General features: G+C 44.6%; 1 protein-coding gene across 2 annotated transcripts in view; it reads left to right on the forward strand.

Annotated features, from left to right (window-relative positions):
- The first annotated feature begins 8049 nt into the window (after positions 1-8049).
- GPM6B (glycoprotein M6B) overlaps positions 8050-12986 on the forward strand; it is a 108235-nt gene continuing 103298 nt past the window's right edge. For both annotated transcript variants that reach the window (XM_065677432.1, XM_065677438.1), the window contains exon 1: positions 8050-8178. In XM_065677432.1, coding sequence (XP_065533504.1) covers positions 8175-8178 — 4 coding nt within the window. In that variant the 5' untranslated portion in view covers positions 8050-8174. The remainder of the gene's footprint in view (positions 8179-12986) is intronic.

The following is a 12986-nucleotide window of genomic DNA, read 5'->3' on the forward strand; positions in this document are numbered from 1 at the left end:
TTTTTAATAGAATAGTAGGGTCCAAAACCTGTGGAAGTCTTAGGAAAAGAAGGACACAAGCCCAGAGCATGCAGCCAGTTGCTACAGAGATGTGGCTACATGTCACTGCAGGTGGAGCAGCACCTGGTGCCTTCAAAATTGCTGTAACAAGACCTTTTGGGGGGGTTGGTTGGGTTGTTTTTTTCTTTTTTTATTTTCTGAAATAAAACCATCCTCTCCTGTTTTCCTCATCACTTTCCCTGATTCCTTCAGTGGGCTTGCTTCCAGTGCCTTGCCTCCCTCTCTGTACCTTTCCCTACCTCTTGCTTGGTTTGTTGCCTTGATTACCAGCCTGATGGGCTCATCTACATTTGCTTTGGCATCTTTTCTCCTGCAGACATGCAACAGTTCTGAAAACCCTTGCTAGGTGCTGTCTCCTGTTCCTCCTGCCCATCAGCTGCCACCAGGGCTCTGGGTGCTCAACTCATCACAGCATCATCCCCTTGCTGCTTTCACATACATGAGCCCTAACACACTATTTCAAGGCATGGGCACACGTTTCGGCATCTTTTTTAAGGTGGGCTCCAAAAGGGAAAGCCCAAGGGGTGTTAGAAGTGCTATTGTCTTTTGGGAATAATTTCCCAAGCTGCAGGTTCCATAGCTTCTTTAACAGTCCTAGGTCATTTTTATCTGCCAGGTTCATAGGATGCTGGGTTTGCCTGTGGCCCTTTCGTCATTTAAACTCAAAGAAGTTATTTCCATGGAATACTGGAAGCCAGAATTAATGTTCTAGGCTGTCTGGCAGCTAAGAAACACTTGAATTCGGCCTGAATTTTATTTAAAAAAAAAAAGTGCAAAATGTAAGAATCCAAATCCACCTATGACAGTAGCCCATGTTTAATATGGCTTTAATAAAAAGTTTTATTACATTCCTCTCTGGAGATTGTATTATTTTTCTACTTGCTGAACATGATATCCAAGATAACAAAAATCAGATTAAAAGAGTCCTTAAAAAAAAAAAAAATATTTGCAAAAATTCAGCATCTGGACTGAAAATAGTTGGAAAATGCTTATGTTTAGAATAACTGTTTGGATTTTTTAAAGAAAGAAAGAACACCGTTTTTGTTAGTCTAGGGAATGAGATGTTAAACTAATCTTCCGAACCCATGGTTCAATATCAAATGCCATCACACAGTTATTTGCCGATTTCCTCACTTGCATTCATCCTGGTTGGGCTTTCCTGGAGGGCTCTCACTCATCTGATGAGAGTGGCTTGTGCTTTTTTATTCCCGAATGTCGCATTTCTGGCAGGTCTAATGCATTTGGCTTTCAGTGAAGTCAGAAGGAGGTGAAGTGTTTCCATGACATCAGCACATCCGAAACCACATCTTCCTTCCAAAACCACACCTCACAGAGCTGATGAAGGATGTAATCGGCCCTTAGTCCCATTTCCATTACCTAGCAGTGAAGAATCTGCCACCATAGCTCCCACAGCCCAGGACACACACCCTCCACAGCCTGTTTGAACTATGCTGCTGCATTGTTGTGTATGCCAAGCCAGCAAGTTACACCACTGCTGAGTTACTGAGTCATTCCCATCTTGTCTCCAACACATCACATTTTTGCCACAAACCACAGCTCTTGAGTATAACCATTTGCTAGAACTGGACTGTGAGAAGTGTGAAGAGCAGTACAGGAGCAATAAAACACAGTGTGTGTAGGGGGAGAAAACCCAACACAAACCCCAGACCAGCATTTTGGAATGTATATTAGTAGAAAAGTAAAGCATTATGAGAGAATTTAGCTCAGCTTTATGATACAGTTTAAGTCCTAGGCACCATTCATGTTTACAGAGCTGAATTAAAACCTAATTTAGTCTAACTGTAAATCAGTCCTGCTGGAGCCTGTGGGAGTTTTATTATATTACAGATAAGTTACGGGCTGGTGCCTATTGACAGAAGTGAAAAAATGAGAAGTAAAATGAAATCATCTGGCTGTTACTCAGCCTTCACTGCCCAACTGGATCAGGAAAAGTGTTAAAATGAGTCCTGCAATTTTCCTTTCCAGCCTTTAGAATGTGATTTTCGGTTTGAAAAATAAAAGGGGGGGAGGGGGGGGGGGGGCACCTGAGAATGTTTTTAAATGCTCTCTGTGGCTGCCATCAAAGGAGTTTTCTACTTTGGAAAAAGAGAGCAAGCCTTGTCTCCAAATGCACTTTTGCCAGGAATTCTGTCCTGATTAGGCTGCCTTGGAGCACTTTATTGGGTGGGTGCCATACTGAATTTATTGGATGGCAGCCATGTGTTCAACACTCTTAAAATAAAGTCTATTCCCTTAATTTGCAACTCAGCATAAAGCTCAGGTTAAGTCCATTGATATTGCTGGAGGGCGGGGCTAATGTACATATGTATGCAATTATTTTCAGGATATTGCAATGAGTACATATATACTCCCACAGAAGTGGCTCTGAAGTTAAATGCTAATGTTCCTTGTGTATGCATTTTGCTCCTGTCTGGTTTCTTCATTTGCAAATTATTCCACATTAAGATCTCCTGGCTGGTACTAATGAAAATGCTGGATAATCCATACATTTGAGTCAACTCCTCCTAAAGACACTCAGTTGACCTCTCCAGCCCCCACAATCCTACCCCACAACAGGACCTTAGCAAAGCACTTAGGTAAATGTTTATAGCTAGGCCTGCTAGACTGAGCCCATCACCTCTGACCAAACTCAAGTGCATTTTTGAGCATAAATGTTTTAGAATGAGGCACATGGAAGAATGCCTTCACAGGGATCATTTTATAGTGACTCACATAGCAAGACGTAAGACTTTTCCCTCCCTTACTTGGAGAGAGGGTTGCCAGCATCTCTCATCCACATTTCACGTATCTATCAAGGAGAATGAAATGAGATGGGCTGCACATAGAAGGAAAGGTTGTATTGACTTGTATTTTTTCTGTGTAACAGGCATCCATTTCAGAGTTGTTACTCTTTCACTCACAAGCTTTCCACTCTGAATAATGCCTTACTGAGACCATCCACACTCTTTCAGACCTCATATTATCTCCTACATGATCCTCTACCAGCTATGGGTTACCTGTCTGGCACGCAGAGAGAGAAAGGCACAGGAAGGGATGCCATCCAGAGGGACCTTGACATGCTTGTGAGGTGGGCTGATGCCAACCTTGTGAAGTTCAACCATGCCAAGTGCAAGGTCCTACACCTGGGTCAGAGCAATCCCAGGCACAGCTACAGGTTGGGCAGAGAAGAGATTCAGAGCAGCCCTGTGGAGAAGGACTTGGTGGTGGTCGATGAGAAAATGAACATGAGCCGGTTTCAGTGTGCGCTCGCAGCCCAGAAAGCCAACCGTATCCTGGGCTGCATCAAAAGGAGGGTGACCAGCAGGTCGAAGGAGGTGATCCTGCCCCTCTACTCTGCTCTTGTGAGACCTCACCTGGAGTATTGTGTGCAGTTCTGGTGTCCTCAACATAAAAAGGACATGGAACTGTTGGAACAAGTCCAGAGGAGGGCCACGAGGATGATCAGGGGACTGGAGCACCTCCCGTATGAAGACAGGCTGAGGAAGTTGGGGCTGTTCAGCCTGGAGAAGAGAAGGCTGCGTGGAGACCTCGTAGCAGCCTTCCAGTATCTGAAGGGGTCCTATAGGGATGCTGGGGAGGGACTCTTCATCAGGGACTGTAGTGACAGGACAAGGGGTAACGGGTTAAAACTTAAACAGGGGAAGTTTAGATTGGATATAAGGAGGAAGTTCTTTCCTGTTAGGGTGGTGAGGCACTGGAATAGGTTGCCCAGGGAGGTTGTGAATGCTCCATCCCTGGCAGTGTTCAAGGCTGGATTGGACGAAGCCTTGGGTGACATGGTTTAGTGTGAGGTGTCCCTGCCCATGGCAGGGGGGTTGGAACTAGATGATCTTGAGGTCCTTTCCAACCCTAACTATTCTATGATTCTATGATATGTATACAGAATAAAAACAGCCAATACTGCTCTCTTGGTCTTCACCCAGGCCCAGTCTCTCACAGACACTTACAGAGTATCTACACACAGAAGTGCAAAATACTGTACTTCGGGTAAGGTAAGGTAAGAAAGAGGTCCTGATCTAAACATTAATCCTTCATTTTCAATTATATCTCCTAGGGTTTTTTTGTTTTTTCTTTTTTGTACCTTTAAAATCACAAAGTGACGTTGGTTATTCCACAAGTGACTTGGGGATATGAAACAGAGATGAGTCTGTCTTTGAACACTGGAGATGTATTCAGTACTCCGTAATTAACACCAAAATGGTAATCACTAATTTTCAGATAAAATCAACTATGGTTCATTGGGAAAAAAATATGCATTCTGTTGAATATATAATTATATCTATTCTAAAGCAATCACTGCTCGTATTTGCATATTGAGAAACAGTTCCTGGAAATATGACCTACTTGGTAATAAACAGTTTTGATTTTGAAGAATATTTATTCCTTACACTATCTATTGCACCTGTATGTTAAATTTCAGAAGGAGTACCTGCATGCTAGCTAAACTATATCAAATTACTTCTAATTTTTTATCTTTTTCTTTCTCTCTTTACCCCAGACTACACAGTACCCATGATCTGTACAATTTTGCTTGGATGAACTTTGCAAACAGCTCTCTGCAGTAAGCACTGAGAAGGGGTTTTGGTAGCAGCAGTTGGAGTCTAAAATGGATCAGCTTCACACAAAAGGTACAAACAACATAGGAGAGCGTGAGTCATTCCCCTTCATCTACACTGAGATGCTGAGTTTAAAACATGAAAAGGTCACCGCTTTTTTGTGCACAGATGAGAGCATAAAGTGATCCAATTGTCATCTTACTTCTCTTTAACATCCATGGCCTCTGAAACGCCACTTTGAACAGAAGATCACATGGGAGAGAAAATCCCCAGCATGGCTCAACTGTATGTGAAATCACAAAAGTTCAAGGCAGAGAGGATGGATGAACCCCCTTGAGAAAGGCCACAGAGAGCACTCACTGCAACTAAAACTGTATTTTATCACTTTTGATTCCCTTAAAACTAAAATACACTTGTGTTAACATTCAAAACGAGGCTGGTTTGTGAGTTTCTGATTTTATACGGTTTTGGAGATTTGCAGGATTTTTGCAAAATCAAGTGTAGGAATGGTACCCTATACACTCACTCTGGGAACTGGTACTGCCTCTGTAGTAGTTGGAAAAAGTAATATTTACAATTAACCACTAGCTTCACTATTAGCAGAGGGAGCCATGGGAAGGGGGCTCACCTACAGCCAAAGATAGGACACTGTGTGAGCTGAAGACCCACCGAAGCAGGTGTCCCACTGAAAGATAGTTTTACTAGACCACTGTCTTTAACATTACATAATGTTTAATCAAAGCTAAAACATAAAGTGGAAACATCCTGCCTTTGATTCTGGTTTTAATGGGGAAGGTTTCTTGTATCTAGGGCAATTTGTCTAGTTAGACAGCCTGGGGAAAGACAGAAGGGGTGGAAGACAGAGACAAGTAAACAGCTAGCGGCACCTACCACACTGTTCTGTCCACAAAGAAAATAGGGATTAATTTTAGAGCTAGGGTCTTCTCCACTGAAGAAGTAGGGAAACAGATGGAGCCTGGTAAATTAAAACCACAACAAAAAAGAATTGTATGCAACCAGCCTTCACTTGCTCTTGAAATCAGTTTCACCACTGATTGCTAGAAATGGTCAAATACAGTAAAAAGCAGAGTTTCAGGCTAATACCATGCCCTCAGTTATCACTGTTGAGGCCTTCCCTTTCCATCCTACCTCTCCCTGACTGATCTTGAGATTGAAGTTAAACTTTCTTCTGCAAATCAGAAGGCCTTTTTAAAACTTCTCTAGAGAAGAACACAGTGTTCCAGACCAGATCAGAAGATACACCAAGCATATTGCTGCAGGGAGTGAAGGTGTTTCTTGAAATACCTGGTATCATCACACTAGTATTAGGGTAACACTACAAATTTCTCTACAAATAAAGAAGTGCTTGCAGGTTGTTACCCAAGATATGGAAAAGGTTTCAAGCACCTAGCATAGACAATGAATGACATTAATCAGTGATGAATTCTGACCTCTGCCTTCTCTTTTACATATCAGATCTCCAATGGCACCAGGTTGTTTTATGATCCCTTGATGACAAGACTGTCTGGATCAATCTATCTGGCTTCCAGGGTAAACTACAGCAGGCCTTTATCCTTCCCTTAGGGCTACCAGCTATAGCACCCAAGGAGCCATTCAGCCACTGAGACTGGCTGAAATGCTACACATTCCAGCCTTTCTCCTTCCTGTTATATACTAGATAAAAGAGTAAATATGGACCAGAATCCAGCTGTAAGACTTTCCTAACTAGGGAAGTACCTATTTCTAGACAGCTTAGTTCTGAAATTAAATCCATCAGTTTCTATTCCTAGCAGAAATTCCAGCTAAGCATCCTTGCCTTCTTGACCTCATTTGAGTACTGTAGTGTAGTTTTGCTTAAAGAATCAAAACTTCTGACATCAGCCCTGTCAACTTCTCTCTTCACTTGTCAGAGACTCAGTATCTCTGTGAGTGGAGATCCCCACTGACTGCTGAGCCGTAACCAATATTTGGACAGCTGTTCTTTGCTTTGCTCTTTGGATAGTAAAATAACCAATGTTTCTGAGGATGACAGAAAGTGAGTCACTCCTCTCACTGCATATGTGCTAATATGGACAACTCCTGTGCTACCAAAAAAATGTCTACTCCATACTGTGGTGCAAGTATGCAAACCCAATCAGGACAGTGCTGACTGTGTTGACCAAATTCCCTTGAGCAACTAGTCCCACAGATTTCAGATGACTGTGCACACCACTTCACGAGCAGGGGGCTGAAATTGCAAAGAATGAGCTAATATCCCTCAAAATGAGTGGTCAGACTTGTCACTCCTTCGCCTTCATGTTTTATTAATATGTTCTTAAGCAATCGGTCTTCTTTAGAGGGGAATAATATGGTTACATAATTTAATAGATCAATTTGTTAATAATCATGGGAAAAGATTAAATATCTCTTTATACTTCACGTAAATAACAGAAAATTATGGTACTGTTATTGTGACAGAGAAATGCATGCCAATTACCCAATTAATGTAAATCAGCACAACCTGATTGATATTAGCCACTGTAGATGCATTTATTCTCACTAAAGAACTGGCCTTTGCCTCTGAATCAAATTGCTCTGATGGTAAAAATCCAACTTAGAAAAGAAACTAAACTGAAAAAAGCTGACTTTGCCACTCTGTTCCATACCCTTCACCTCCATCTGTGAAGACTCACTCCTACAACGCAACTGGTTTTGCCTTTCAACACATCCAGGTATGAAGGGGGTTTTACTGGTAAGCTCTCAGGGGAGAAGCCACTCATAGACCCCCCAAGCTATTTGGTGTGTTACTTTTGGATCCCTTTCTCTTTGGTTTCCCCAAAAGCTAAGATACATTTCTCGCGGTGCTTAAAGAAATTAAAAGGTCACTGCAAGCATAGGCAGGCAAGGCAGTGTGGCAGGAACATCACTTGGGCGGCAGCTACCGCAGTGCTATGTAGTGCCATACACCAGCATTCATAGGTTCAGAAGAGGCAGTGAAGATCAGAATCACGTTGCTGAACACGAATATAGATATTAATGAAGTAATGTTATGTTTGCGCACGTGGTGCCCTTGCCGTGGAGGAACATCAAGAAGCAGATGCCTCTGAAGGTCAAGGGTGCCCTTAGCCCCGTTTCCCGGGCAAGAGCCTGAAAGGTAGAGGAGCAGGGAACCAGCCTGGCCCCAGAGGCTCCTTCCTGGAAGCCTCCTGAGGAGAACGGTAAAACGCTGGAGGAAACCGGGGGCGCCATACGAAAGCGAGCCCCCGCTTCAGGGACCCCCCGGCAGCAGGGTCCAGGCGGGAGGAGCACGGCCGGGGTACCCCGTCAGGCCGCGGGGCGGCGCTTCGCCACTCTCCCCCGCGCCGGGCCGGGCCGGGCCGGGCCGGGCTCCCCCAGGGCGGAGCAGGCAGGCGGGGCTGTCCCCGCCCCTCTCTCCGCGCCGCAGCCGCCGGAGGCGAGTGGAGCCCGCCAGTGCGCGCCTCCCGCAGTCCAGCGAGGCACGGTAGAGCGAGTCCCTGCCCTGTTTCCCCCGCATCGCCCGGGCGACCAGAGCCGGCTATGGGTAAGCGAGAGGGGCTGCGGGGAGACCCCGCTCCGGGACCGCGGGGTAGGAGCAGGGGCAGGTGCTGGGCAGCCCCGGGGGTGGTGGCAGCCCCAGCCCGGCCTCTCGCCGTGAGGCGGCAGCCTGTTGAGCGCCCGGCAGAGCGGGCTGGGGGCGGCCGCCCCTCCATCCCGTTCGGGCCGCGCCGCTGCTGCAGCGGGGCGCGGGGGGCTCCTGGGCGGCGGGGCAGCGGGACCACGCGGGCTGCAGAGCGCTCTCTTCCTTTAGGAATCAGTTACTGTTAGTGGCGGTACCACAGGGTCCCGGAGCGATAGTTTCTTGGCTGTCCGCAGCCGGCCCGGAGTGCGCCTTCTTATGCGGTCCTGCCGGCGCTGAGGCTGGGGTCTGCGCCGCACGCCTGAGGCAGGGCAGCCGCTGGGGCCGGGCCGGAGCGCCGCAGGGCAGCCTCGGGGCTCGGGTAATGACTCGGTCTGCTCACCGCTTCCCCCCGGGCGCGGCGCGGGGTCCCTCTCAGTCCTCTGGGTGTGCTCAGCTTTGCCGTGGGGTGCAGTGTGGCTGGTGGGAGCAGGGATCATCTCGGGGGCAGGGCGGAGAGCGGACGTGCCTTTTTGGGATGGGGAAGGGTTGAGGGCGCTTGCTGTGCCCTGAGCGTTGGGAGGCACTGGGATAACGCGGTGCGCTTTTCCCTCTAGCCTGGGGTCTGCGCAGTGGGGAGAGTTGGGCATCGATGAGAATTGGCGGCTTCTGTTGCCCAACTTACAGGGAGGGTAGCGAGTGTGTGAGTGTGCTAACGCGAGCAGAAATGGGGCCCTGGCTAGGAAAGGACTCATCCTGCACACGGGTCACTCGATATTCAACACACACGCTCAGCGTTCCCATCCTTTCAGGCATGGGCTGCTTCCTGTGAGCTGTCCTTTCAACCAACAGAACATCCGAATTAATTAAGTAGTAATGAAAGTTACAAAATTTGGGAAATAAGAAAAAGGCAGCTGTATCTTTGATCCAGTTTGCCGGTGGTGTGTCATTGCTTAGAGGTTGCAGCTGCTAAAGCAGAGCCATCAGTGCATGCCTTTGTGTTAACATGCACATACTGATGCTGGCGCTGTCTCTGGTTTTAATTAAGAAGAAAAAAAAGATATTAATTACTCAGCCAAAACTAAAGGAAGCTGACAGAATTCCTATGGTTGCTACTTTGTTAAATTAATCCGCTTCACTTAAGTCCTGAATTTCTAAATGATGATTAACTGGTTTGTTCCCTAGTTTAGTGAAGATCAGACTCCTGTAGTATTAAGAGCCTTTTTAAGTTCTTTGAAGTTTACGACACCCTTTTCAATGCATGTTGAAGTACTGATTTCTGCTGCCTCTGCAGCTCTGAAGGCTGAAACAAGCAAGTCAGCTGCATTACTGGCACCAAAAAGCTTATATTTTCTGTGCATATTCTGATACCTTTTAGACAGTGCTTTCCCTATGTGAACTTTTGATATTAAACAGTGATGTTGACAGCCTCTCCTATGTCTGTATCTTAGTATCTGCTTAATACTTTTACTGTGTTACCGTAGGTTGGTGTCAAATAAATGTTGGAATGAGATGGAAGAGTGAAAGATAGAAAAAAATGTTTTTGGGTATTATTAGAAGAAGTGTATTCATTGGATTACTGTGTCGGGGGGGGGGGATAAAATTTATTAGATAACACATATCAAATTGTTCTTAAGTGTCTTTGCTGCTAAGTCTATGAAATAGCTTTTTCTTCAGAAAATTAAGCTGCTAGGGGTTTAATATCAAAAAGTTGGTTTAAATCTTTGTGAAGGATTCATCCTGAGAAGAAGCAAACCTTTATTTTAGTCCTAAAGTCTTCGAAAACCACTAAAGTTAGTCTTGCAGGTTGTGCAAGTGTGTGAAATGTATGTTTTGTGTTGGTATAGAATGTCTTGTCCTGGGTGTAGCAGTTGGGAAAAGGGGAGTGGAGGGAAGAATACATTTCTTAAACCTTTTCCTCATAACAGTGATAGCACAAAACTCCAATGTCTCTTGATTTCTTTGCTTAGAAACATTGCTGGATGATCAAGCAGTGGCTGGCTGGGCAGTGATGGCATGGTCAGCCAGGAGAGGGGACTTCTAGCACAAATTTCAGATGAAGTACTTCAAAAAGAAGTCACAAAAAGAAGTTGCAAAAAGAAGCCTTTGTCAGCTGTGGATCCAGTCCTTCATGAATACGATGTTTTGTTTATGCCATTGTATAACTGCTGCTTTGGCATTAGGTAGGCTGAGGCCAATGTGACCATCTAACCAGGACTTACTTGGAGCCCAGTGCTGTATTGAGCTTCCTGATCCAATGGCAAGGATGCATTTGACTGACTGTCATTGAGACACTTCGAATTGTCCTTGCTTGCACAAAACTTCTTTGTAGGACTGGCTTGCTGAGGCTGATTTTCCTTTTTCTTTTTGGAGGTGCTAAGAGCCCACAGTGGCCACTGATATTCATTGGGCTTTTGGCCCTCAGTGCTTCTGAAATCCAACACCAATCAGTGTCAGCATTGGCTGGAAGGTTGTTAGTAATGACCAGTGCAGTGCAAGAAAACCCACCTGTTGGTGTCTTACCTCGTGGCACACACTCTCCCAAATATAGTGTCTTATCTAGGAAGTGGAGAGAATGGGGGACTGTTGTTTTATAAAATGAACAGAAAATGCAAAAAGTTTATTTTTTCCAGAAGTTTCACAAGCATAATACAGTGTAATTTGTTGGAAACTGTGTGGTTTTGTCAGTTTACGCCTTTTCTTTTTGTACTCCCCAAACTGTTGCTTTCAAATAAGAAAAGTGGTTGGGGCAGGGTGTGTACGTATACTGTGTTTTGGTTGGTTGGTTTTTTTTAAAGAGATACAGCGGAGAACACTGTGTGCAAACAGGGGATGGTATGATGCCTGTCTTCATGTGGGTTTGCATCCCATCTCTCTGAGTCCCTTGCACAAAGTGCTGCCTAATGGAGCCTGCAGACACAGGAGTTCCCAGGGACATCGCACAGTTTTGTGCCAGGGCTGTCACCTGTCGTTCATCGCCTTCTGCAGCACATCCAGATCCCCCAACAGTATTTGCTGCTCCCATTCCAGAATGAACCATCCCTTCCTTGCAGGCAGTAACCTCAAGAGCTCCACTTTAGGGGCCTCTACACCTGTAGGAACAGTCCTTGCTTTTAAGTGAAAGGTGTCCAAAGTAGGTTTAAATATTCCCTAGACCAGGCTTTCTTCTTACAAACCACTGGGGGCAAAGCCTGAAAGAAAATCAGTCCTCTTTCTTTGTATTCAGCTATACACTTTGTTCAGGCAGGAGCTGAAGTCTTTTGTGTGTCACAGTAATAGTAAAATCTGATTAGTATCAGTCATTAAGGGTGGCTGGATTTCAATTGCCAAGTGGTGTAGTCCATATTCTGTTCAGTCTTGTACCTCTTAAATATATTTAACCTCATTTCTATAAAAAGAGGAAACTAAGTTTATCTTCCCTTAAAACCTGTGAAATATAAAATTTTATACTGCTGCCTTTCCTCTATCTCCGCAACACCTGCTTAGTCTATTAAAAAGTATTTTATTTTGCCTTCTCACTGTAATCCTTTGTGTCTGAGAAAGATGTGGAGGAGAAAATGTGCATTTCACATATTTCCCAGTATCCTAAATAACTTGTGTTTTCACCATATTTATGAATTCTCTCTCTAGCTCTCTTTTTAAACAAGTGGTTCAGTAATACAGGAAAGCTGCCTTCCCATGTGTGAATTATGATATGTCTGATAGATTTTGAAATGTTACATTTTAGAAAAACATACTGGATTATTGAATACATCCCTGGGAGGGCTGAACTCTGGCAGTGCCTGATTATTTGTCTTTTCAGAGTGTTTCTAGAATTTCTTAAACCAGTTGAAATCTTCAGGTCACTTTCAGTGTTTAAAGAACTTGAATTACTTTTCTGAAGCCAAGGATCTTTTTTTATTTTTTTTCATATTTGCTTCCATGTGTTGTGATTCCAGTGGTTGTCACGTTGCAAGCATCATTTATTTGTTTATATACAGCATCTTTCTATAGCCTTTGTTTTTCAAGATTTATGCTATCTAATCACAGAACAGAATCATAGAATAGTTTGGGTTGGAAGGGACCTTCAAGGGTCCCTCTGCAAAGAGCAGGGACATCTTCAACTAGATCAGGTTGTCCAGAAACACATCTGGCCTGGCCTTGAATGTCTCCAGGGATGGCACACTCACCACCTCTCTGGGCAACCTGTTCCAGTATTTTACCACCCTCATTGGAAAGAATGTTTTCCTTACATCCAACCTGAATCTTCTGTCTTTTAGTTTTAAACCATTATCCCTATTGCAAGAGGCCCTGCTAAAAAGTCTCTCCTCACAGAATGGTTTGGGTTGGAAAGGACCTTTAAAGGTCATCTAGTCCAATGCCCCTGCCATAGGCAGGGCCACTTTTTCACTTGCTCAAAGCCCTGTCCAGCCTGACCTTGAACACTTTCAAGGATGGAGTACTCAGAGATGGGGCATCTACAGCTTCTCTGAGCAGTATTTAGTAATATCTGAAGTCATTACTCTAAAACAAATGAAGTCCATTTCATGATAAGGTTAAAATAAATTGAAAATAAACCCAGTGAAGCCCACTTCTTGGTATCTTTTTATATTCATTGTCCCTGAGTGGTGCGTGTTCTTGTAGCGAGGATTTTGTTTTCCCTGAGATATACAGCTGGTACAGTGAGACGCAGAATTACCACACGTAATGTACTTTCACTGTTGGTATTTGGATGTAAATGCACTGTTATCTGT

Source organism: Lathamus discolor, chromosome 4 (assembly GCF_037157495.1).
Source record: "Lathamus discolor isolate bLatDis1 chromosome 4, bLatDis1.hap1, whole genome shotgun sequence".
NCBI lineage: Eukaryota > Metazoa > Chordata > Aves > Psittaciformes > Psittacidae > Lathamus > Lathamus discolor.